The 25,874-nt window shown below is 38.5% G+C and overlaps 1 protein-coding gene across 8 annotated transcripts in view; it reads left to right on the forward strand.

Moving 5' to 3' along the window:
* ANKRD17 (ankyrin repeat domain 17) overlaps positions 1-21,540 on the forward strand; it is a 131,211-nt gene extending 109,671 nt beyond the window's left edge. For 6 of the 8 annotated variants that reach the window (XM_073340370.1, XM_073340373.1, XM_073340371.1 and 3 more), the window contains 11 exons: positions 1,822-1,938; positions 3,131-3,302; positions 4,526-4,973; positions 5,970-6,125; positions 6,390-6,539; positions 7,013-8,664; positions 12,858-13,055; positions 14,191-14,439; positions 17,686-17,861; positions 18,212-18,376; positions 20,472-21,540. In XM_073340370.1, the coding sequence (XP_073196471.1) occupies positions 1,822-1,938; positions 3,131-3,302; positions 4,526-4,973; positions 5,970-6,125; positions 6,390-6,539; positions 7,013-8,664; positions 12,858-13,055; positions 14,191-14,439; positions 17,686-17,861; positions 18,212-18,376; positions 20,472-20,531 (3,543 nt within the window). In that variant the 3' untranslated portion in view covers positions 20,532-21,540. The remainder of the gene's footprint in view (positions 1-1,821; positions 1,939-3,130; positions 3,303-4,525; positions 4,974-5,969; positions 6,126-6,389; positions 6,540-7,012; positions 8,665-12,857; positions 13,056-14,190; positions 14,440-17,685; positions 17,862-18,211; positions 18,377-20,471) is intronic. The other 2 variants (XM_073340374.1, XM_073340378.1) reach the window with 2 other exon arrangements.
* Positions 21,541-25,874: the final 4,334 nt, after the last annotated feature.

Below are 25,874 nucleotides of genomic sequence, written 5' to 3' on the forward strand. Positions count from 1 at the left end.
TTTATAGAACTCCAGTGGAGCTCCTAAAGTCTTCCATTCTTAAATATAGTTGAAAGATTGTTCTCCTGATGTTGATTAAATGCAGTAAACAAGAACTGTAAACAAACAGTAAAATATTATACATTTCTGCTTTATAAGCAAGCAACCCTTTTATGCTGTTCAGTAGTTTTGGGATCCAGTGCTGTTCTGAGCTTGAACTAAATATCTGAAGTTGACATTTGCTGTTGAGTAAGTGAATTGCTGTTGGATTGAATTGCTATCCATTTATCTTTCATAAATGGCCTCCCAATTTCCATAATATTAAGTAATTGCTTCTCAGGGGATTGGTAATATCTTTTGAGCCTCTCACCTCCTGTGAAAGTTCTATCTCTTGCATTGTTCATCTCTGGTCCAGGTTGGTATGGGCAAATGGCATCAGGTATCAAAAGGAATAAGGCATCAGCAGGAAGTAGATCATGAGAAAAGTAGAGCGGTGGTAGTACAGAGTGTTTCCACTGTATCACTGATTCCCTGCACCATCATCACACTCCCTGCAAAATCTCCTCCCTGAAGTTCAGGCTGTGCAGTGTTGGAGGATGACATGAGTGAGGAGACAGCACTCTCCATGGCACTTCTTCCCCCCATCCCCTCACCTCACCGGCAAAGTTCTGTGAGTTTGCAAGCATTTAATGCCATTCATCCAAATATTGATATGGCCCACATCACAATGTATCTGAGAACTTCCCAAGGACTTCCTTCTTAGCTTGGAGAGAGAGAGAATGTTGGTGGGTTATTTGGTTAGAGCTGTGACATCTACTCTCCTTCCCAACTTTCTTTTATCATTTTATTGTTACTTCAGCTTCCCAATCCCTTTTCCCCCTTTATGTTTGATCAGCCTGTTTTATCCTGTTCAGCAGTCTTCGAATTTAAACTCTCTGGGGCAAGGACTGTGTCCTCTGTTAGACTACACAGTGCCTAGCACAGTTGACACCCAATTAGGGATACTAGACTTTATATAGTATATATAAAGAAGGGGAAATGGAGGGACTTGCTGAAGGAAAGTTAAGCTGGAGATGGGTACTGCATTTAGACCTGAACATTATGAACTTAGTAGTTATCCCTTGAGTGAAATAGTTCCAGAGTCTTGATTCAGCTTCTCTGACAGTCCTACAGGTGAGGGCATGTGTCCACATTTATCATTTTTACTAACCAGAATTCCTGATAGACTCAGCAAGGAAGCCAGTAATTGAGTAGATGTAGAAACTGAAGTACACTTTCAAGCATGTGGCTGTCCATTGAAGTCAAAATTGAGGCATATAAGTGGAGTAGTGTGGAAAATCTTGCTGACCTTGTTCCACCTATTCTGTGGATAAATAGAGCTTTTTAGTCTCCAGGGCTGTAAGACACCTTTTGTAAGCATTAAATTTAAAAAAATGAGAGAATAAAACACTATTCCTTTTTTCTAATGGTACTCTAAATATCACCACAAAACTGTCCTTTGTTGACAGTTGTGTAGCTGCAGTTCTGTGTCTCAAACTGCTTCTTTCATAATAAAAGATTCCGTAGTTTCCACAGCATGTTAGCCGTAAAAAGACCAGTAATTAAAATAGTTAAATAATTAAATATTTTAAAAATGCTTTGTACCAATATGCCTCCAATACAAAACACCAATATTCTTCACATTTTTCTTTAAAACTTTTTAAAAACGATTGATTTATACAACTAAGTGAGCAAGCTGTAAATCTCGTATCATTTGGAAAACATAAGTTTGTCTACCAATACAATACATATTACAGGATTTTATGTTTTCAGACAGAAGATTGATTTACTTTGTCATTTTAGGAGATGTTAAAGAAGTGCCACCTTTGTATGGAATCAATAGTACAAGCCAAAGATAGACAGGCTGCTGAAGCAAACAAAAATGCAAGCATTCTTTTAGAAGAGCTGGATTTAGAGAAGGTAAGGAATCCTCTTTCATTATAAGTTTCATTTCTGTGACCAAAACCTCTCTACCATCAAAAGAAACTATACAAGATCTGGGCCTGAATTAAAAACACTCTCTCTTTCACACTCTTGGACTAGAGCTGTGTGAAATATAAGCTGTACGTTATTCCCTGATAACCAGAAACTTCTTCGCTTAAACTCTGTACTGTTCACTTTTTTTAAACATCATCATAATAAAATATTTACCACAAAGAGGGAGCCACTGAATGTTTAGCCACCACAAAATCCACCTTTTAGGTGGCCAAAACTTCACGGCTTTTTCTTTGGCAGTGAAAGTGCTTCATACCCGCTATTCCTGATAGATTATTTTTTCTGTTAAACTGTAAAATAATCTATGCAAATATAAGAAAATAGGATTTTAAGGTAATTGTAGTTTGTAGATGGCACACAGAAACAGAAAACCTGTTACATAATATTTGTCTCAAAGAGTATGTGCTTTATCTCCTGCATACCAAGTTTAAAAGGAATATCATTAAAATAATGCTTGTGTACGGACACTGTTTCTTGGTATAAGCATTTCCCAAAAAGATTAATATGAAGCAGAAAGTTATTTTGTACAAACTGAGCTTAATGAAGAGTCTGTACCTGATAAGATTAGCACAAATATATTTGATCTAAAATCTGTATTTTTTAAAAAAATACAATCAGATAATTTAAGCTTCTAGTGCCACATTAGTTGCAGCGTTTTTAATAAGCTTATATTTTACCATCTCACTCTAATTGAAAATGGTTTATCTTCATTATTTTTGGTAAGTTTCATGCATTCTTGATTTGGCTTGTGATTTCATATGCACATGCTCTGTAGGTACGCTTGAAGATTAAATATAGGGTAAAATTCTCCTCTCCCCTGCAATATGTATTGTTTACATGTGCAGAATTTCCATTAGCAGCAAAGGAAGTTCAGCAAGTGAAACCAGTGTTAAATGTATAATTGAGATCCATAGTGCAGGTCAGTGGAAAATATTGGCCTTTTGACGTTTAAACATAATTTAACTGATTAAATTAGAGGTTTGACTTTCACAGTTACAAATTGTAACGTAAAAAAGTAGTAGTCTTGAAGCATTCACATTGCTCCCGAACAAGGTGCATGGTTCCTCTTTATCAACTTGCAATATTCTCATGCTGCTAAAATGTTCTTGACTTACAGCTGAGGGAAGAAAGCAGGAGGCTGGCTTTGGCTGCCAAAAGAGAGAAAAGAAAAGAGAAACGGAGAAAGAAAAAGGAAGAACAAAGAAGAAAACTAGAAGAAATAGAAGCAAAAAATAAAGAGAATTTTGAACTACAAGCTGCTCAAGAGAAGGAAAAGCTGAAATCTGAAGGTAGTCTTATTTCTGTTTTCCATAGATTTAATCTTTTCCCATCATTTTTTACTCCCATTATTACAGCTTTTTTTATCAGTACTTTGATATAAGGTTTCATGTAATCCATCCATATTTGCTATATCTAACATTTCTTTTAAATTTTACTAAACATAGGAATTGCTATACTGGATCAGACCAGTGATCTATCTAGGCGGTATGCTGTCTCTGACAGTGGCCATAACCAACTGCTTCAGAAGCAACTACGGGATAACCTGGCCACCGTGAAACTTTCCTCCTAGCCCCTAGTCCATAGTGGTTGGCTTTGTCCTGAAGTTTGAGTTTATATCCTTTCCAGAGCTCTTCTGTTTTTAATATTTGCTAAAACTCTCCCCCTATTCTTGTTATCTGAATAATATCAAATCCTTTAGGCTCTGATACCGTGTAGCAATGAGTTCCAAAGGCTAATTAATTGTTGTATGGGAAGGTATTTCCTTTTATCGGTTTTGAATTTGCCACTTTTTGATTTCACTGAATGTCCCCTTGTTCTGGTATCATGAAAAACAGATTGGTAACTTCTCTACACCTTCAATTATTTTGTATGCTTGTATCATGTTCCCTACTATTAGTCTCCTCTCAAAGGCAAACAATAAACCCAGTCTTTTCAGTTTCTCTTCATGTGAGAGTTTTTCCATACCCTTAATCATTTTTGTAAGCACTCTTGGAACCCCCTTTATTTCTGCGATACCCTTTAGGACAGGCGTTCTCAAACTGGGAGTCGGGACCCCTCAGGGTGTTGCAAGGTTCTTACATGGGGGGTCGCGAACTGTCAGACTCCGCACCCCAAACCACGCTTTACCCCCCAGCATTTATAATTATGTTAAATATATAAAAAAGAATTTTTAATTGGTGGGGGGGGGGTGCACTCAGAGGCTTTCTATGTGAAAGGTGTCACCAGTACAAATGTTTGAGAATCACTGCTTTAGGAGACGGAGTTACTGGAACTGAATGCAATACGAAGGCGTACCATTGGTTTATATAATGGCACTGTGACAATTTCTGCATTATTTGTATGTAACTGTCTTAGCAGTTATTGGCTGATGATTATCCCATGGAGTCATTCAAGACCGTTACTAAACTTTAATAGTAAATTGCCTGATCTGCTAAGTGTGACTTTAAAGACATAAAAATCCTGGAAGTGGACATTTCCTCATGCTGTAGTAATGTTTTTGATTCTTAATCAGATGAGCCTGAGGTCCTAATGGAGCCTCCTAGTGCCACCACCACAACCACCATAGGTATATCTGCAACGTGGACCACGTTAGCAGGTTCCCATGGGAAAAGGAACAATACCATCACCACAACCAGCTCCAAGAGGAAAAGCAGGAAAAACAAAATTCACCCAGATAATGTTCAGATTCTATTTGATGATCAGCTCCCAATCTCCTATGGTCAACCAGAAAAAGCCAATGGCGAGTCGAAGAGCAGCAGTACCAGTGAAAGTGGTGACAGTGACAACATGAGGATTTCCAGCTGTAGTGACGAAAGCAGCAATAGCAACAGCAGCCACAAAAGCGACAGTCATTCTTCCACAGCAGCCACTAACACGCTGAGCAACAAGAAACAGCCATCGGTACTTGTCACTTTTCCAAAGGATGAGAGGAAAGCAATTTCTGGCAAATCATCAATAAAGTAAGTTATTGTGACCGTACGTAATAACTCCCAGTATAAAATAATTGGAACTTCCTGCTGAAAATGACTTTCAAGATCTGTTTTTCATAGCCTTGTTAAAGTCTTGTAAAGTACAAGAATAAAATAGATAAGAGCACAAATGTCCTTGCTTTTCTATTTATATGAATGTAAATATTGTGTGAGGAGACCAAACCTTTTCAGATCATGAATTATATTAAACCAGTAGGCTGAGGCATGAAGCCTACCCACAGATCTTTAACCAGTGGGTTGTCTTGCTATATACGCTTTCCCAGACAGAAGCATTTCAGTCAGTTCATCGTTAGTATAGTAAGTGTTCTTTGGCAACAGGTACCATGGCTAGTGGCTAGTCTTTTAGCAATGCCAGCAAGTAAAAGGGGAGTATTTTAACATAGATTTCAGGTACCCTGCTGCTGAGTTCAAGTGGCACCTAATCCAGTGGATATTACATTGGTGGTTTTAGAAGTTCAAATGAAACTTTGAATATTATGTTTCTAGGTGCATTCCAAAATGCCACATACACAAATTCATACTGATTGGTTAATCCTAATCCTGTCAGACACATAAGAGGAAAAAATGAAGTCCATACTGCTATTTTATTGATATATATACTGCTTCTCCAGTATTCTAGGTAGTTTATTTCTCTGCATCTTCCTCAGATGCAATGAACCTGTTCCTAGCTTTCAGCAGAAGGGGAAAAAATAGCAAAACCAAATTAGCTATTAGCTGCTAAAATACTGTTTAGATATTTTGCTGCATATGTATATTAACTATCTTTAATGAATGATCACTTGTGCTTAATGCACTTATGTATCTGGGCAGATATGTGCTAACTATCAAGTTATGATTTTCTAAAATACTGGAGCTCCTAACAAGCTTAGTGACCAAAGGCTAAAGAAAAATGGCCACATGGTTTGTGTCTTACGCTGAGTCTGAAGAAATAATTTATCTAAAAGCACTGAATTATTTTTTTTAAAGGTTGTCTGAGGTTATCGGTGAAGTAACCAGCAACTCCTTGTCCACTTGCACAAAATCTGGACCTTCTCCCCTTTCTTCTCCAAATGGAAAATTAACCATAGCTAGCCCTAAACGTGGTCAGAAGAGAGAAGAAGGATGGAAGGAGGTTGTAAGAAGGTATGTGTGCATATGCAAAGTTAAACATGCCAGTAGTGTTACCCCTTTTTATGTATCTTTTTTGACAGAACATTTTTATTTCATTGTTCCCCATCTTGCAGTTAAAATGAATGTATTAGTTTGAGAGTAGAAGTGATAAATTTCTCCTCTTAAACAGCAACTTGGGATCTCTTTCTCAAACTTAATAGCTTCCTGCTGATGCTCATCTTATTTCAGACTACCAACACTTCTCCAGTTGACTTAATACTTTTTTTTTCTGTGTAGATCAAAAAAAGTTTCTGTCCCATCAACAGTAATTTCCAGAGTCATTGGAAGAGGAGGCTGTAACATCAATGCTATCCGGGAGTTCACTGGAGCACATATAGACATCGACAAACAGAAAGACAAGACAGGGGACAGAATAATAACAATCAGGTAAAAATTTTATTTGGCATTGTTTACTACTTTTTAAAAGAATAATTTCTATAAAGTGAATGGGAAGAATGAATTTTAAAGCGTAGTCTTTGGTTTAATAGACCACTTTTCTTGCAGGATTTCTAAGTGAGCAACAATTTTTAAAAAATCATTTGAGAAGCATAATTGATTTTCATGCAGAATAGGGAAAATTGGTTCTGTTCTGTAGTTGTGGGAGAGATAAATTATTTTTTGTGGACTATGCAATGCCTTTGTTGCTTAGGGTACTGGTATTTCAGCCTTTTACATTCTTTACATATGAAGCTAAACGTCTAGTTTCCTTTAACATAAAATATCTTACTGTGAATTTATCTATAATAGAGTGGTTGACAACCTCAAAACATACATTTGGGCTACATAGTGTAAAAGTTCAGGGTAAAAATTAAATCAGAATAACTATACTCTTCCTCCCTTTCTTTTTACTCTTATTGCAGGGGTGGCACAGAATCAACAAGACAAGCAACACAGTTGATCAATGCTCTTATTAAGGATCCAGATAAGGAAATTGATGAACTCATTCCAAAGAATCGTTTGAAAAGTTCTGCAGCAAATTCCAAAATAGGGTCGTCAACAACTGCTGCCACTACAGCTGTTAACAGTTCACTAATGGGAATCAAAGTGACCACTGTAGCTGTTCAATCAACATCTCAAACAGCCACAGCACTCACTGTGCCTGCAATTTCTTCAGCACCCGCACACAAAACTGTCAAGAATCCAGTGAATAATGTGCGGCCTGGTTTTCCAGTCTCTCTTCCATTAGCATATCCTCCTCCACAGTTTGCACATGCTTTACTTGCTGCTCAAACTTTCCAACAAATCCGTCCACCTCGGTTGCCCATGACCCACTTTGGAGGTACTTTTCCACCAGCTCAGTCTACCTGGGGTCCTTTTCCTGTTCGGCCTTTGAGCCCTGCAAGAGCTACTAACTCACCTAAACCTCACATGGTGCCTCGCCATAACAGTCAGAACAGCAGTGGTTCTCAGGTGAATTCAACAAGTTCTCTAACTACTAGTCCGACAGCTACAACGAGTTCAACGGCCTCGGCTGTGCCTGTTTCATCTACAAATGGCAGTCCCAGTTCACCTTCAGTCAGAAGGCAGCTTTTTGTTACTGTTGTGAAAACATCTAATGCCACTACAACCACAATCACAACCACAGCAAGTAACAACAGTACAGCACCTACAAATGCCACATATCCCATCCCTACTGCCAAGGAACACTACCCTGTCTCATCCCCATCATCCCCTTCGCCACCAGCTCAGCCAGTAGCGGTTTCTAGAAACAGTCCTTTGGACTGCGTAACAACCTCTCCGAATAAAGGGGCATCTTCCTCTGACCAGGAAGCAGCTAGTCCACCAGCAGTGGAAACAAGTAATTCAGCCAGCAGTGGACAGCTGAATGCTAGTTCTGTTGGGAGTTCCTCAGTGCACCCTGCTCACCAACAGTCTCCAGGATCTCTTTCTCAAGAAGCAAGACCGCCTCCACAGCAACCTCAGGTTCCTCCACCAGATCCTAGAATGGTTGTGCCTCCAAACTTAGCAACAACAAGCTCATCTGCCCCAGTGGTAGGTTTGACGAATGCCCCCATGACCTATCCCTTGCCTCCGACATCAATGGGATCAACTCAACCTCCAGCTAAAATGGAAACCCCTGCTATCCAACCACCTGCCCATGGAGCAAATACTGCTCACAAGACTCCAGCTCCTGTGCAGAATTGTTCTGTTGCAGTCCTCAATGTAAATCACATTAAAAGGCCCCACAGTGTTCCTTCTTCAGTGCAGCTTCCTTCTACCTTAAGTACACAAACTGCTTCTCAAAATTCAGCCCATCCAGCAAACAAATCTATGGGTACTAACTTCAGTGCGTCTTTGCCATTTGGGCCCTTTAGCACATTGTTTGAGAACAGTTCCACTTCTGCTCATGCCTTCTGGGGTGGATCTGTAGTTTCATCTCAGACAACACCAGAGTCCATTCTATCAGGGAAGTCTTCGTTTTTGCCAAACTCGGAACCCTTGCATCAGTCTGATACTTCCAAAGCCCCGGGTTTTAGGCCACCGTTACAAAGGCCAGCTCCAAGTCCCTCAGGTAAGTGTGTGTTTGTGGTGCACTCAGTAATATGTCCCTCAGCTAAATGCCTGCAATTTGGAACACTTAATATTTTCTGCCTATTCTTTTAGGGTTCTTTAAACTAACTGAATTGTGTATTCTGTAATTCATCTGCTCTTGAATCTGTCCCTTGTAGTGGAACTGTGCTTTCAAGTATCAGATTGCATTTTTAACCCAAATTATATTTCTAGCCCTTACAAAGATACCTTCTGAATGTAAACTAATGTACTGCCGTCTTCATGAGTGTGCATGCAGCCTGACACCATCTCTGAGAGATGCGAACTGCCCTATTCATCTCATTTGAGGTATTGCATGTAAAACCCATTGTTAACAGTCAAAATGTTAGCATGTTAAAATTATCAACACTGAAACCGTTAACAGAATGATCCATCTACCCCAACTTCTGAGGTACCAAAAGGCTCAGTTGTCACTGCTTATCTGACAAAACCTCCCTCTTTATCCCTTGCCAACTTCTGTAGTATAGTCCTGCATAGCCAATATATAAATCTATAGCATATTGAAACTTTAGAACAGAGTTAAAAATTAATTTAAAATCAGACTATATAAAACAAGGGATACTTCACTGATTTTATTATTCATTTTCATATTAATTCAACAAAAATCTCCAGGAGAATTTCCAGTCTGCTGCACTCATGCAGGGTTTTGTCACAGAATTCAGACCAGCAACTTGCTATGGAGTACACCGAGCTTTTTTGTACTTTGACTCTGTCCAGTGTGTAGGGGATGTGGATTTTGTATGTGGCGTTTTGCCTTCAAGAGAAAAGTATAGCAATGACTTCCTAAAGAAGTGAAGAACAGTTGTAAATTTTGATCTGTTTCTGTTGATTCATATCAGAGAATCGAGAGATGCAGTTTATTTTTTACATTGTAACCTATTCATGTGCACCAGTTAACTTGGGTTGATTTTGAAATAATTTTAGAGAGTTCGGTCTTCTTCAAATATCTGGCAAAATGTAGGCCTTATTATCCGTTTCTTTTGAATAGCGAGGGGTATTTTAGTGAGACAGAGCTGAGCTGCATTTATATCAATAGAGTCCCATGTAATCCACAGCACTGGAAGTTACCTTTTTGCTGAATAGTTGTGCTCAGAATGTCAGCTTTTGTGTGTTTAAAAAAAAAAAAACAAAAAAAACCCTAGCTCTCTTAGCTGTGAAGATAACTTTGAAAATGTGCCTCTAGAGAAAAGTGAACCATTGATATCTTCTTGTGTTAGCAGAGGGTCTAAGACAATAGCACTTAAGGGGTTTGGACTGCCCAGTTCATTTCAATCAGGACAGTGATGCCAGGGACTTGGGCATATTTCCAAGATCCCATGGAATTCAGTATTTTTGTCACAGAATTTGCCATTTTGCTGCTGCTAGGCATCTGGAACTTTGTTAGTCTCCCTTTGGGTCTGGCTGGAGTTGCTGCTTATTCACCAGCTTTTCTAACAGGGAGTTAATTGGATTATGAGGAACGCAGTCCCTCATTTTTCCATGAAGTCAAGTAGCAGAGTTCAGGAAGCCAGAGTTAGCCTCCAACTTGTGGCTAGGGACTGGGGAGAAGTGTAAAGTGGCCTATCCATACTATGTGGAGAATAGTATAGCTGCTGGCATGTGGGGAACCAAGGTGATACAAGCTCCCCTCTTGCTGGCACACATGGAAGTGGGGGAAGGAGGCTCTGAGCCAGGTCTCTTGGACAGTGTTGCAATAGTTGAAGATCAGGGGGATAGGCTTCCTGGAGAACACAACAAAAAACTACTACTCCTTTCTTGCCACTTCTCTGTTCGCGGTCAGTGACTTTTATAGCCTTATTCCAAAATGCACGATGCTTTGCCAAGCCATGCTGCAGATTGGAGTCTGAGGTCTGCTGACAGCCGGTCCATGAGCTATAATATTTCATAGAGCTATAATAAATTAATATTATAGCAGCATTTGGGGGTGCTTGGAATTTGGTTCAGTCATGCTACAGAGTACACAAAGGCCGGGTAACGATAGCTTTGTGTAGTGCATACATCATAATGTATTAGTTGCAAGTTGGAGTAGTGCTTAAAAAGAAATGCCCCAGCGCTTATGTCAGTGGACATAAACGTCAGGTGTGGATTTTAGGAAAGCCATTACACTAGCATGGACCTGCAAACACAAGCCTACTATGAAATGTCTAAGCTGTTATGTTTATACTTTGTTCGATGTTCAGACTACCTTTATGGACTTCAGGGGTTATTTTTGTAACTTTTTCCCCTCCATTGAATACAGTAGGTTTGGAGTGGTTTTTACAAGGTTCTAAAATCTCTGCTAGCAGGGCTTGAAAAAAAATTACAAACATAATTTACAAAAGATAGGCGAAGAGTTTCAGGGGCAAACCCTTATGAGAAGTCCAGCCCTCCTAACTCCTGAAGAATGTATGGTGGGATTCCTCCCAGGGTGCTAACCTTTAACCCTGCTTGGGGGCTTATGCTGAGAGGTACAGGGGTATGTCTTTGCCATTTCTCAGCCTCCTTGCTACTGTCTCAGGGAGTTTCACCTACGATACTTCTAACCCAACCTCCTGGCTGCTCTCAAGGTAGGGCAAGTGGCTGCTACTTTGCTCCAGTTCTTGCCTCCAATTTTTAGCTTCAGTCCTTGCCTCTACTGCTGTCCATAGCTTTCCCATGAACAGCTGAGTGAAATTCACATAATTCAGACCAGTTTAACTGCTTCCCAGAACAGTGACACTGACTAAGCAATGTCAGTTTCATAACTACTGCTTGGGAAAAGAACCAGTATGAGCAGCAGCAGCAGCCACTGGAGCTTTGTGTCTGCAGAGTCAGGAAGACAGTACTGCATTAGTTCACAGGAAAGTAATATTCACAGCCACGATGGATAAAAACTTTTCAGCTGTCTCTCTGGACAGTTTCCTACCCATCCCTGGCAGGTTGAGTGTTGAAATCCTGACCCCTCTTTTTGTCTGACCTACATTGCTGCCTAGTCTATACAAGGACAGGGAAAATAAGATACATATTGGGGCAGAGACAAGAGTCCTTAAGTATTTCAGCTCTAATAAATATAGTAACTTTCTTACATTTTATTCTTCACTTTCTTCATCCTGCAAAACTTGGAAAAAAATTTCCAATGTGCAAAAATTCTTGCAAATTTATTATTTGGTACATTTTCTCAGCTTGGATAGTTTACTGTTTTCCATTGTATAACTGGAACCATGTTTCCATAATTTGATGACATGGCTTCATGCTGATTATAGAACATATATTAAGTATTTTCTTAATAAAGGAAAAAAAAGGGGAGTGGAGAAATACTTTGTGAATTTTAAACACAATCACAACTTTACCTTCCCGGTGCCGGATGGAGTCTCCATTACTTACTATAAAATCATTTTTCTAGTCCCAAACAATATCAGTTTGAAAGATTTGTGGATCTGGAAAATGCTAGATTGTTATGCTGGTATCTAGTTATAGGATTATTTACAGTCTAATTATTATTGCATTCATTTAAATTCAAGACCTCCACATAAAAGTAAAGCATAATTTTTAAATGTTACTTATGTCTTTAAATATAATATTTTTATTAAGACTCTCAGAACAAGAAATATGAAAGATTTCCAAACTGACAGTCCTTCTAAAAAAACAAACAAAAAACCCCCCCACCATTCCATGCCCCTCCCCCACCATCACATTTACTGGCTAACTCCCTTCAGGTCTTTACTTTCACATTTTGTCTTCAACTGGTATTTTCCAATCAATTTTCCTGCATTATTTTACTTCCAGTTTTCCTCTTCAAAAAGTTCTTTATTTTTTTAGGGGGGGGGGGGGGCTTTTATTTTCTTACTACTTATTTGTATCCAGCTTCAGTACTGGTGCATACTTATTTTCTCATTCACTCATTTATTTTAGAGTTGTTTTAAACCTTTCAGAACTACTTAATTCCTCACTCCTCTGACACACTCCATTTCCAAGTTTTTTAGTACTCACTTCTCTTGCTCTCCTACTTGTAGTTGTGTGAATGAAGAGAACAGCTAAAAAGACTTGGTTAATTGATCAAAATGTCAAATAATTGTGATGGACGAAGAAATTAATTTGATGCAAATGTTTTCCCATTGTCCTCATCTCCTCCTTACACAGATGTTAATTAGAACCATCTTTCAGTGAGGACTAACCCTCTGCCAGTTTCTTTCATAGGTATTGTCAGTATGGATTCACCATATGCTTCTGTAACACCTTCTTCTGCACATTTGGGTAACTTTGCCTCGAACCTTTCGGGCGGTCAGATATATGCACCTGGGCCACCCCTGGGCGGAGCACCTTCAGCTGCTAATTTTAACAGACAACATTTTTCCCCACTTAGTTTATTGCCTCCATGTTCATCAGCATCAAATGGTGAGTTCTACTGAGTAGGAAACTAGTGAGAAATTATTGTAAAGGCAGAATATTCTGGCAAATTCTACCTAGTCTATGTAGCTTCCTAATTAATCAACTTGATATTTTTGGCTAAGCTTGTTGCTAGGATTTTTTGTTTCATTGTTGTTAAAGTCCATATGTATTTGAAGATGGATTTTGAAACTCTATTTTACAGAATGAATTGAGGAAGAAATCTGTTAAATGAAAGGTTTGATCTCAATAGATGCATTAGGGCTGCTCAGTAATCCTCTGTGGGGTTCCTTTTAGATTGGGGGATTTTTTTCAAGGATTTTTTCAAGTTTTAGCCCTTTTGGTTGAGAAAATACTCTTCCAAAAGTGAACTGTGTCACTGATGTGGTAGTGTCTTCATTAATCCTACCAACAAATATTGTTTCTTTTATGATGAATTGATTGTTTTTAGAACCCTTTAAAATAACCACTAAATAGATTTGGAGAGAGACTGTGTTTTGTAAACTTTGATATCTTCATCTATAATTGTGACTTTTACAGTTTTTGCTGTAGCGCAGCCATGATATGTTATGATAGAAAACAAATTTTAAATTTAAAGATAACTGATTCCTTTATATTTAAGGAAGAAAGTTAAAGGTTAAGCCATTGGCAACACAGTATTAAAATCTGAAGTCCTCTTATTAGGACTTTTGCAGGCTAAATGAGATGCAGATGTTTTGAAAAGAACCCATTAATTTATTTGATATGCTCCAGAATCTAACCCTTTCTAATTGCCAATCTTTATTGATAATGCCGAAAATGACCTTTTTAACAGTATCTTTACGATCAATTGTACAGAGTCTGCGGTAGTAAAGTACTTACAATAATTGTTTCACATAAGCCACCAAACAGTAAACAAGTGATAAAGGCTTGAGCTGTATTTTGAACCAGTGATCTGGGGTTAAAACACTTCAGATTATCATAATATGCCTGCTGATTCTTCTGAATCATCTACTTCCAAAAGCTTGGGTTTCTTTTATGGGTTAGTGTTGGTATATGTGAACAGAACTATGAGTGGAAATTCATTTTGTTATCTCAAACTAGGCCTCGCAAAGATACTAAATATACATACACACTTCTGTAATTTTTCAATTATTTTCTGTAGAATCTACTGCTCAGTCAGTGTCATCTGGAGTTAGAGCACCATCTCCTACCCCTTCAGCAGTGTCCTTGGGGTCAGGAAAGCCCAGCAATGTGTCTCCGGACAGAAAGGTTCCTGTTCCAATTGGGACTGAACGTTCTGCACGTATTAGACAAACTGGAACTTCTACTCCATCCGTTATTGGGAGCAATTTAGCCACTCCCGTGGGGCATAGTGGCATCTGGTCCTTTGAAGGGATAGGTGGCAATCAAGGTATGAAGTATTGTCTAACAGGCATGCAATTTTCTATAGTCATATTGCTTTTCTTAATAACCATGCTTTAGAACTGAGAGGCATTGTATAAATTGAATTCCTCAGAATTTACATTTGCTCATTATACATCCATTTCCAAGTCTCAGAGCTGGGTCTTATATCTGCTCTGTCCAGTTTGAAGTTGTGTCCTGAAAGGTAGCAGAGAACCTTTGGTTGTGAAGCTTTGCTGCTTGTGACATGTTGTTGCTGTTATAATTGCACAACGCCATAAATAACAAAGCAGGTAGGTTCCACCCTGCCCCGGATGAACTAGATAATCTAGCTGTAATTTTTACAATTACTCCTGCAACCAGCCTAGGAGAGCAGATTAGTGGGCTTTGAAAGGACTCTCATCCAGAACTCTCTCTTGATGAGGAAGATTGTTGCAATACAGGACGTTGAGTGAGGAAATGCATGGGATAGTTGTTTCTTGAGGATGAAGGGAAGGGGACTCCTCTGGAGACAGTCGTAACCTTTTTTCAGTTTTGCTTCTTTTATGGAATTTGCTGTTCTGTATATTAGGAACTGTCATACTTTCTGTTCAGATTCAGAGAGTTTAAGACCAGACGGGACCATCGGATCATCTAGTCTGACCTGGATATCACAGGCCATTGCACTGAATCCAGTTACCCCATATTGAACCAAATAACTTGTTTGGCTAAAGCATATCTTCTCTTGGTGGTTTAGTTCCAGTGGTTAATCAACCTCACTGTTCAAAATGTGTGCTTAACTTCTCATTTTAATTTGTCTGGTGTCAGCTACCAGCCAATGGTTCCTGTTATACCTTTTGGTGTTAAAGTGCCCTTTAGTAGCTGGTATTTTCTTGCTGTGAAGGCACATATACTCTGCATTCGGGTCACCTCTCAGTCTTCTTTTTGATGTGCTAAACAGGTTGAGCTCCTTAAGCCTCTCATTAAGAAAGCATTTTCTCCAGCCCCCAAATAATTTCTGTGGCTCTTTTCTGTACCCTTTCCAATGTTTCCACATCTTTCTTAAAATGTGGCCACCAGAACTGTGTGTGGCACTGCTGAGACCGACACTGGAATGCTATATACAGAGGTAAAACCACCTCCCTATTCCTACACGCTGCTCTCCTGTTTATACCTCTGAGGATCGCATTAGCCCTTTTTGCCAGAGTGTTGTACTGGAAGCTCCTGTTGAGTAGCTTGTCCATTGTGAACCTTATATCATTTTTAGTCACTACTTTCCAGGATACAGTCCTCCATTCTGTAAGTAGGGTAGAGCTTTCATTCCTTGTTTCTAGATGTATACTTTTTCATTTGGCTGTTTTTAAAATGCATTTTGTTTGAATGGGCCCAGCTTATCAAACGATCCAGATCTGTCTGTATGACCGCCGTCTTTCTCATTACTTACTGCTCTGCCTATCTGTGTCATCCACAAATTTTATTAGCAATCATTTTATATTTGCTTCTAGATGATTAGTGAAAAAGTTGAATAGTATTGGGCCTAGTGCTAATCCCTGTGGACCTGCACTAAAATCATCCTCCTTCAGTGATGATTCCCATTTAAAAACTTGTTGAGATCAGTTATTTATCTAGATCTTAATCTATTTAATGTGTGCTCTATTGATATTGCATAGAACTAATTTTATAATCAGAATGTCACGCAGTACTAAATCAAACATCTTACAAAAGACAAAGTATTTACATCTACTCAGTGACCTTAATCAAGCTTCTTGTCTTCTCAAAGAATGTAATCAAGTTTCATAAGACCCATTTTCCATAGAATTGTGAGATTTATGGCATTAATTGTATTCCTGCCCTTTAATTCTTTATCAAATCACTCCCATTTCAGCTTTTCCATTATTTTGTCCAGGACTGATTAGCCAGCTTATAGTTATCCAGTCATCCCACTTGCCCTTTTTGAATATTGGCACATTATTAGCACTCTTTTCTAGTCTTCTGAAATTTCCCCTGTATTCCATGATTTATTAAAAATTAGCATCAGCAGGCCTGGGATCTTCTTGGCCAACTCTTTTCAGACAATTGATGTCATTATCTGCTCCTGCTGGTTTAAAAAAAGTTTAACCCTAGTAGATGTTTTCTACCATCCTCCTTAGTTATTAATTCTCTGGGCAGTAGTTACATATTCTTATGTGGTATGAGTACACTTCTGCTTTGTAACAGAAATATTTATTGAACACTTATGCCTTTTCTGTATCATTATTAACAATTTTACAATCTTCATCTAGCATTGGGTCCTATACCATTTGTTAAGATTTCTTTTGTTTCTAAAACACTTTAAAAACTCATTGTTGTCCTCAGCTCTGCCAGCAGCAGATTTTTCCTTGGTGTCTTTCGCATCCCTTATTAGTTTTCTGCCTTTCATCATATTTATCAACTCTTTCCCCTCTTTTCCATTTGTAAATGTATGGCTTTTTAATTTGATTGATGCCTTTACCTCGCCACCGAACAAGGATGGGCTTTTTAGGCAAAGTCCTCTTTCTTGATTGTGTAATCATGACTTTTGGTTTGATAACCAGTCTGATAAACTGTTCTATAAGACCTGCCGATTCTTAACATTTTCCTAAGTTTTTCTTCCCAATCAATGTTGCTCATAAATTTTCTTAGCTTTAGGAAATTAGCCTTTTAGAAACACCGTCTGTCTCTTTAACTGGTTGAGAGTGTCCTCTGTTTTCCCATACTGAATGTAATCAGTTCATGATCACTGGTCCCTAGGTAACCACCAACTTCCAAGTGGCCTGCCTCTTCATGTTACCATTTGTGGAATGCATCTTCTTGCTTGCCTGTGAGCTTCAGGAACCTTTTGATAAAACCATCTCTTTTGACAAGTGCCCATTTGTAGTATCAGTCAAAACTGAGGTTATAAGAGACCATGCAGTCCTCAATTTACCACAGTACAAGAGCCCTAAGGGGCAGGTTTCAGTATCCATAACATGAAGGAGAAAATATTGTGGAAGTTATTCCTTGACTAGAAGTAATTTTTCAACATCCTCCATTAAGTGGGATTTCTTCGAGTGATTGTCCACACAGATTCCATTCTTGGTATGCATGCCCCAAAAGTATAGTCTGAGTGGATAACACATCTCAAACAACCAGAGTTACTGTAGAGCAAATGACTGTTCTGGTTGCGGAAGTGCTTTAATGCAGAGGACTTTAGTCTTAGCTGCCCATACAAGTTTATTAATATCAATGTAATAATTCGTTGTACTTGTTTCTTTGCTAGATAAAGTAGATTGGTGTCACAGTGGAATGGGAAGTCATATGATCCACAGGCCAATGTCTGATCCAGGAGTGTTTTCACATCAAACGATGGAGCGAGACAGTACAGGAATTGTAACCCCTTCCGGTACATTCCATCAGCATGTTCCTGCAGGATATATGGATTTTCCTAAAGTCGGGGTAACAATCCTAATGTTTCTGGCATCCACCTTAGTGTAGGAACTTCAGTATTTCTATGTTGTTCCTTAAGACGAGTAGACATTTTATAGTACTGTCCAGTCAAAACAGTCTGAGCAGTGTATGTTAGAGTATTATTGATCTTTATTTTTCTCCAGAACAGTTGCAATATACTACTAATCAGATACTAAAAAGTAAATGTACAGCAGATAGGAAAAATGTTTAAAACCTTACTCTTTTAAATAATACAAATGTAGGGAATTTCTAAAATGTAAAGCGATAATTTCTATTGCTACTTGATGTGTGTGTGTGTCTTTATATACATGTTGATTCTTAACTTTTCCCCCCTGAAGGGTATGCCTTTCTCTGTGTATGGGAATGCAATGATTCCTCCTGTAGCACCCATTGCAGATGGTAATGGAGGTCCTATGTTTAATGGACCTCATGCTGCTGACCCATCTTGGAACTCATTGATAAAGATGGTTTCAAATTCCACAGAAAACAATGGCCCTCAAACGGTAATACTGTGATTTTTTTTTTAATTATTATTATTATTATTATTATTATTATTATTCCTGACTTATCTTCAACATAATCAGATACAAAAACAAATAATTCCCCAGGTGTATAATGCAAAAGATAAAAACTTGTGTATTTCCAGTCTTTCTGCTTTTTCTAATATAAATCTGATTTACCCTTGCTAATTACAACTGAAGCACCTAATGCACTTGTATGTAACAAGTGTAAAATAAATTCCACTTACTTTTTAAAAATAAGCAAACCACCATCGATGGCTTGTCTACATGGGGAAGTTGTTCTAGAATAAGGCATGGTGTGAATTTAAGCATAGTAGCTATTCCAGAATAAGTGTATCCACATGGGCAGCTATTGCAGAATACCTATTAGAGTTAATTTCCTCATATAGACAAGCCCTTATAGTAACTGTTTCAAGTGTTACATTACCTCTTTTGTTAAATGTGTTAAATAATGCTGGTTGGCTACTATAGAAGTACTAGAAGTTATATAGATGTGATAGAACTGATAAGTCACCTTTCTGGGAAGTGTCTTTTATTCACCGCTGCATATAGTTTGATTTTCTTAGTGGGAGGTGAGACTGTCACAGCACTAGACCTGGAGCATTATGCTTTTGAGCCATATTGCCTTCACTAGTGCTCGGAGTGCCCAGGGAGAGAGTTGGCCCTTCCTGCATCAGTTTAACCATTGCCCCTTTTGGGATCTCTAGCACTGCTGGCTGCACAAGTGGCCTCATTCTTCTGCCGAATTATGGAAGTTCACTGCATGAGTGCAGTTGAAGGGGAGGGATTCCCTGTATGCTTTTTCTCCTCCTCCAGCCAAATCCAACTATATACCTAACTGTATAAAACATGGTTGCTTATATATTGAACTCTGTTAAAGTATTTATATCAGTTATACCCAAATAGATTTTACTTTGTTACATGTAGTATTCATGTAATACTCCAGCAGTGAACGTGGTACTAGGTATTGGAAAAAAACAATAACAAAAATTAATTTTTTAGTTCACTGACCTTTTCAAAAGCTGAAGTGAAACACCTTGTAATTCCCCAAATCATGGTGCTTTACACCTTGACCTTGTAACTGACTGTTTGCAAGATCCCCTGCATGCATGCAGAAACTGAACTGACTTCAGCAGGCATAGCATTAGCAGATCCAGTTGCAGGTTTTGGGCCTTAGTTATTATTCCCCTTGATCCTAGGAGGCTGGATTTCCTGATATACAGCTAATATAAATGTTACAGTATAGTATATGAGGGTGGAGTGAGACATTGTTCTGTGGCATGAAAGTTTAATTTTTTTATTGAAAGCAACAGAAAAATTGCTGAAGGGGAAATATTCTAGGTAGTACTGAAGGTATTGTGTAGGTAGGATGTGTGACCAAGGGGAGAAGCACAGGCAGGAAGGTGAAAGTGATGAAAATAATCTCTTCACATCTCAGCTCTTAGGTATTACAAGAGGAAAACACATTTAAGAAAATAACCTGGTGTAGTTTATTAATAGATGCAACAATTACAGAAGTGAAAAATGAAGGCAGGCACTATACATTTGTATTGTAAACATCTTAGCTAAGCCTAAAATTCTTAAATGTTCTAAAGCAGGGATGGCCAACCTGAGCTGGAGAAGGAGCCAGAATGTACCAATGTACATTGCCAAAGAGCCACAGTAATACATCAGCAGCCCCCTATCAACTCCCCCCTCTCCCAGCACCTTCTGCCCACCGCCAGCTCCACTGATCAGTGCCTCCCCCTCCGCACCTCCCAGTTAGCTGTTTTGTGGTGTGCAGGAGGCTCTGGGTGGTGGAGGGGGAGGAGCGAGGGCATGGCAGGCTCAGGGGAGCGGGCAGGAAGGGGTGGAGTGGGGGCAGGGCCTGTGGCAGAGCCAGGGGTTGAGCAGTGAGCACCCCCCAGCACACTGGAAAGTTGGCGCCTGTCGCTCCAGTCCTGGAGTCGGTGCCTACACAAGGAGCCGCATGTTAACTTCTGAAGAGCCGCATGTGGCTCTGGAGCTACAGGTTGGCCACCCCGTTCTAAAGCATCCTTGTAATACATCATTCATAACACACCACCTTCTTTTTCAGGTGTGGACTGGAACTTGGACACCTCACATGAACAGTGTGCATATGAACCAACTTGGCTGAGTGGGATCAACTTGTTAGCCTGGAGATTGCTTTTTATTCAGAGGAAAACACAAATGGCTGTTTAATATGCTCCCAAATCATTCTACTGATGTGCTTGACTGAAGTGTGTAGGCTTTTGCAGAAGAACTTACTAACTGACCTTTTTCTGTGAACATTGTGACCGCCCATTCCCCACCATCATATGTTTCAACTTAGTTAGCCTTTACTCTTCTTTTTTTATTTTTGGACATAACTTTCTGTTGAAACTGTTCTTTGGCTGGTTGGTTTTAGTACTGTAAACTGCTTCTGAGCAAACACAGAAATTTAGCAAAATTATGTAAACTTGATCCTGAAGTTTTAGAATGGCAAATAAATGTACAATTGTTTACATAACAGAAATGGCTAAGCAGAAAGTAAATTTCAATATGTCAGTATAGAGGCTCTACTTTATGTAGACTTAAATTAATGTGAGATATGTACCTTCATATTCAGAAATCTGGATGTTTCCTTCATACATTAAACTATTAATAAGCATAACTTTTCTACTTGTGTAATTTAAGTACAGTATAAAAGTGGGAATTATCAGTGGGTTTCCCCAATTATATACCTTGGATTTTTGAAAAGTCATACATCTGTTTATTTTTCTCTTGTAACCAGATACATATTAAAAGTAAGTTTCCATTTTCTTCTATGCAGGGTTTTCAAAAAAAAAAAAAAGCTCTTGAGATTATAGCCTTCTGGCATTTCCAGAACTGTCTCCATGCTAACACCAGTAGAGTTCCCCAGTGAATATTAGTGAACGTGCCATCCTGCAGTAGTCTGTTACAAATGACTCTTGCAGATAGGTGGATGCAGTGAGGTATGTTTAGTTCTCTGACCATTCTAAGTGCATCCATCTAGTTCCTCCCAATCATCAGAGAAGAAAAATTTGTAACTGTTTTTGGCTGTTGGAGTAAAAGTAAGCACACCCACTGGCACTTAGTAGTAGAGATTCATTAATGAAACTTTTCAGAGTAACAGCCGTGTTGGTCTGTATTCGCAAAAAGAAAAGGAGTACTTGTGGCACCTTAGAGACTAACCAAATAAATTGGTTAGTCTCTAAGGTGCCACAAGTACTCCTTTTCTTTTTATTAATGAAACTGCCTCCAAACCAAGGCTTATTTTTCAAGAATTAGTGGTTTAATTAGAGCAGGCGATGTTTTATTCTGAACTGTGCGTCTGCCTGATCAAAGTTAATTTTGAACATTCCAAAATGAAATTTCTGTGTAAATGATCATCTTTAATAGCTTTTATCATGTTTTGCTTTTAAAGTTTCCTGGAGTGAAAACACCAGTATGCTCTGCAAAGGAACATCAACAAACTGTAGAGCAGTGGTTCTCAAACTTTTGTGCTGGTGACCCCTTTCAGATAGCAAGCCTCTGAGTGCAAACCCCCTCCCCCCATAAATTAAAAACACTTTTTATATATTTAATACCATTATAAATGCTGGAGGCAAAGCGGGGTTTGGGGTGGAAGCTGACAGCTTGCGACCCCCCCCCATGTAATAACCTTGTGACCCCCTGAGGGGGGCCCGACCCCCAGTTTGAGAACCCCTGCTGTAGAGCAAGTTCAGAAGTACTATAAGGCAAGCCTTTGACAGCTTGAAACACAAAGCTATTTTAACCCAAGATCCCAGTTTATAACACAAATGACTGTGTATGTGTGATATACAGTATAACCACATTTATAAACTAGATCTACAAATTAACTGTAATATTGTGGGAACAAATCCAACATTGTCTATCATTTGTTTTTTGAAATAGAAGAATGTAAAAAGGTAAAGCTTTTTAAGGTACAGTGTCAATCAAATTCACCCTTTTATATGGTGAATTAGAGTCCTGACAAACTTTAGATAAATCTTAATTGAATGAATATCCCAAATTAATTAGATTAATTTTGTTTGTTGACTATAAAACTGGATTTTTAAAATGCTGTTTCATAACTTACTATAATTACTCTCTTAAAGCCAGAAGGAAAAATGATTTTTCCAAAGCTATTATACAGCCTTTTAAATACTGAGATGCTACGTTTGAGACGTCCAGAAGTTCATGAATACCAGTATCTGTATACATGCCCTAAGGTGGTGCTCTAAATCTAAGTAAACTCATTTTTCCAGCTGTATGTGATTCCTCCTTCTGAAATCTAATGTATGAAGAATTAGTTGGATCAAAATGGATACTTAACTGAACAGCTGTTAATAAAAAACAATTTAAATTCAATTTCAGCACTTTACTATGAGTGGAGAATAATGCTATTACGGTATTTTATATAACGTTTACCACTCTCCTATAATTTTATTATTAATGCTTCTCCAGTGCTAACAGGGATTATTTTTACTCTTTTGAAATAATCCTTCTGAGGAATAAATACTGCTCAATATTTATTACAACAAAATGTATTCTGTGGGTCAAAAAAACTGAGTTTCTTAGGATGTGGTTTCTTATAAAGCTATCTGTATTTTGTTGACTTGAAAACAAAACTGTAGACACCGGAATATAGGCTGGAATGCCCCATGTTTCGTTTGTGGGATCAGGCTTGTTAAATAAAATACTGGGGTTTTTAGAAGTCTGTACTAGGAACATTTTTCAGATACATTTTTTATATTTCAAATGTAATGCCTTTTATTTGACCAATAAAAAAAGGAACATACTCTTTTGAGACCTGGTAGGTCTTCCCTATCTTTTTTTTTAAATACATATGCATAGATTATTGGAGTGTGTATATGCAGAATACTTTATTCATTTTTCTGTTAATTAAGGAATGGCATAACTCAAGAAATATAAGCCATGAGTTAGTTCACCCCTTAAACCCCAGGATGATAAATATCCCAATATATTGTGTAATCTGTTTGTCACTCAATGATAAAGTACTGTAATATAGTTACCGTCTTGTGATGGAGGCAAACCTGTCAGATGCCTTTGCACTGAATAGGTATTTCATAAAAATGCAATTCTAGCTCTTAGTTTAAACTATCTTCTCCCTTCATTGTAAAGGATAATAATTTTATAGCGTGAACAATGATAAATTTCAAAACTGATTTGATGGATATCAAAATTTCTGCCTACTGTGTACAAATGGTATTCTACACTGGTTTTGACACTTGCCATCTCCTTAAACACCGAATTCACGCGAGATGTTGTATGACCCTGAGGGTATGTCTACCCTGCAATTAAAAAACAGCAGCTGGCCTGCGCTAGGTGAATTGGGCTAAGGGGCTATTTATTTGCGGTGTAGACGTTCAGGTTCGCGCTGTAGCCTGAGCTCTGGGACCCTCCCTCCTTGCGGGGTCCCAGAGCCAAACATTTACATTGCAATTAAACAGCCCCTTAGCCTGAGCACCACAAGCCAGAGCCTGGCATGGGCCAGCCAGGGTGCCTAACTGCAGTGTAGACATACCCTTAGTCATTTTGTCTCCATAAATCCAGGGCCAAGGAAACTAAGTTAAAAGATAAATGTATGAAGCAAGATGCTAAACCTCTGAGGTTCGCTAAAACTAAAATCTTGTAATAGTCAAATTTCATTTGGGGGCAGGAAAGAGAAATCAAAATCAGTCCACTGGGTTAAGTTTAGACTTATTTTTGTGTATCCAAAAATCACTGAGCTTTCTTTTAATCTCACATCACAAAATACTTGAAACCATCTGTAATTTGTTTTGACCTACAAACAAAAATAGCTTGTTCTTGAACCAGGACTGTTTCTACGTAGTTAAAATACAAGAACAAAACACTTCTAGCACTTGTATATTCACTGTGATGCAGGAATTCTGTGATGCATAAAGCTAGTGGATGTCAGTGTGCATTAGCCATACCAATTTTTAAATTCACTATTTTCAGTTTTAAGTTCCTGATGATGGTCTTCTGTTCTTACAGATCTACATTGCCAGGGAGGGGATCAATAGTAGCTACCAGAACTTGTTTTTTCGAGTATCATTGGAAGTAAAATTTCTCCCTTAAAAATACGCTATATGGATTATTCCATACCAGACCATAGAAAGAGTATATGATTTGGGTTGAAATACTTAAATATTTTCCATTGAATAATGTGGCTGGTCGTCACTCGTGAGTGACTTAAAGATTTCACTGTGTAAAAACAGTTTATAGAGGTTATCTAATTCTTTGGGATTAAAAAAAATTACAGCAGATACTGCTATAGAAATCTAGCATCAACCTTGGCACAGCTCCGTATCAGGTAAGGTTAGAGCAGTGATTCTCAAACTTTTGTACTAGTGACCCCTCTCACATAGCAAGCCTCCGAGTGCGACTCCCCCCTTATGAATTAAAAACACTTTTTTGTATATTTAACACCATTATAAATGCTTGAGGCAAAGTGAGGTTTGGGGTGGAGGCTGACAGCTTGTGACCCCCCACATAACCTCACAACCCTCTGAGGGGTCCCAGCCCCCAGTTTGAGAACCCCTGGGTTAGCGAATTAAATCACCAATAAAATACTCATGAAGAGAAAGATCTCACTTTTGCAGTGAAGTTAAACCTTGACATATGGATCAAGCATCATATGAGTCAACATCCAAATTAAAATGTAATAACTGCAACATTTTTAGCAATTTCTTGGTCCGTAGTTACCCACAACAGATGACATAAAAGGAACACATTTAATCTTTACAGTTACTTGCCAGACTGACGAAGCTGTAGTAGGACACCTACATTGCATTTGTGACATCCAGGTGATTAAATGAAGCAAATGAAAAAAGACTACTGGAAACGAACAAGGTGAGGCAATGTAAGCACTCATAGAGACCTAACTAAGGAATCTATGACATGATTTGCAAGCTACTTTACATGGTTTCCCCTTTTCTTCAACAGCTAATTAAAGATATACACAATCAGAGGGCAACTGAATGGTAAAAAGCTTAGTAAAGGGGAACAGAGCCTTTTCATTCCTAAATCAATGGTTTAAATCTGGACCTATTTGGTAATCACTAAAATACATTAGCATAGGCCCAATCCACTCCTGTTGAAGTAAATGGTAATCTTTTCACTGATCTGAAAGACAGCTGGATCAGGTCCAACATTTGAGGCATGTGAAATGAGTTGGTCAGTTCCCCGTGATTGAGTGGGCACATCAGTATACACCTTTTTGGCACACTCATCAGATAAGCTAAGGATTTTAATTTGCTTTAAATGTTAACTTTGAATTTCAGGGCAGTAGGTCAGGTGATATTGATAACTTTTGCATACTGCAGTGCTGTGTATGGAAATACCTAGGATGGGTGCGTGAGAGATTTACTTGCAGCAGCTCGCAGAGCCAGGGTGTTTGTAATTGCTGGGTATCCCCTCAGGACAGTTTTGATCATTATATTCTATGCAA

Source organism: Lepidochelys kempii, chromosome 4 (genome assembly GCF_965140265.1).
Source record: "Lepidochelys kempii isolate rLepKem1 chromosome 4, rLepKem1.hap2, whole genome shotgun sequence".
In the NCBI taxonomy this organism is placed as follows: Eukaryota; Metazoa; Chordata; order Testudines; family Cheloniidae; genus Lepidochelys; species Lepidochelys kempii.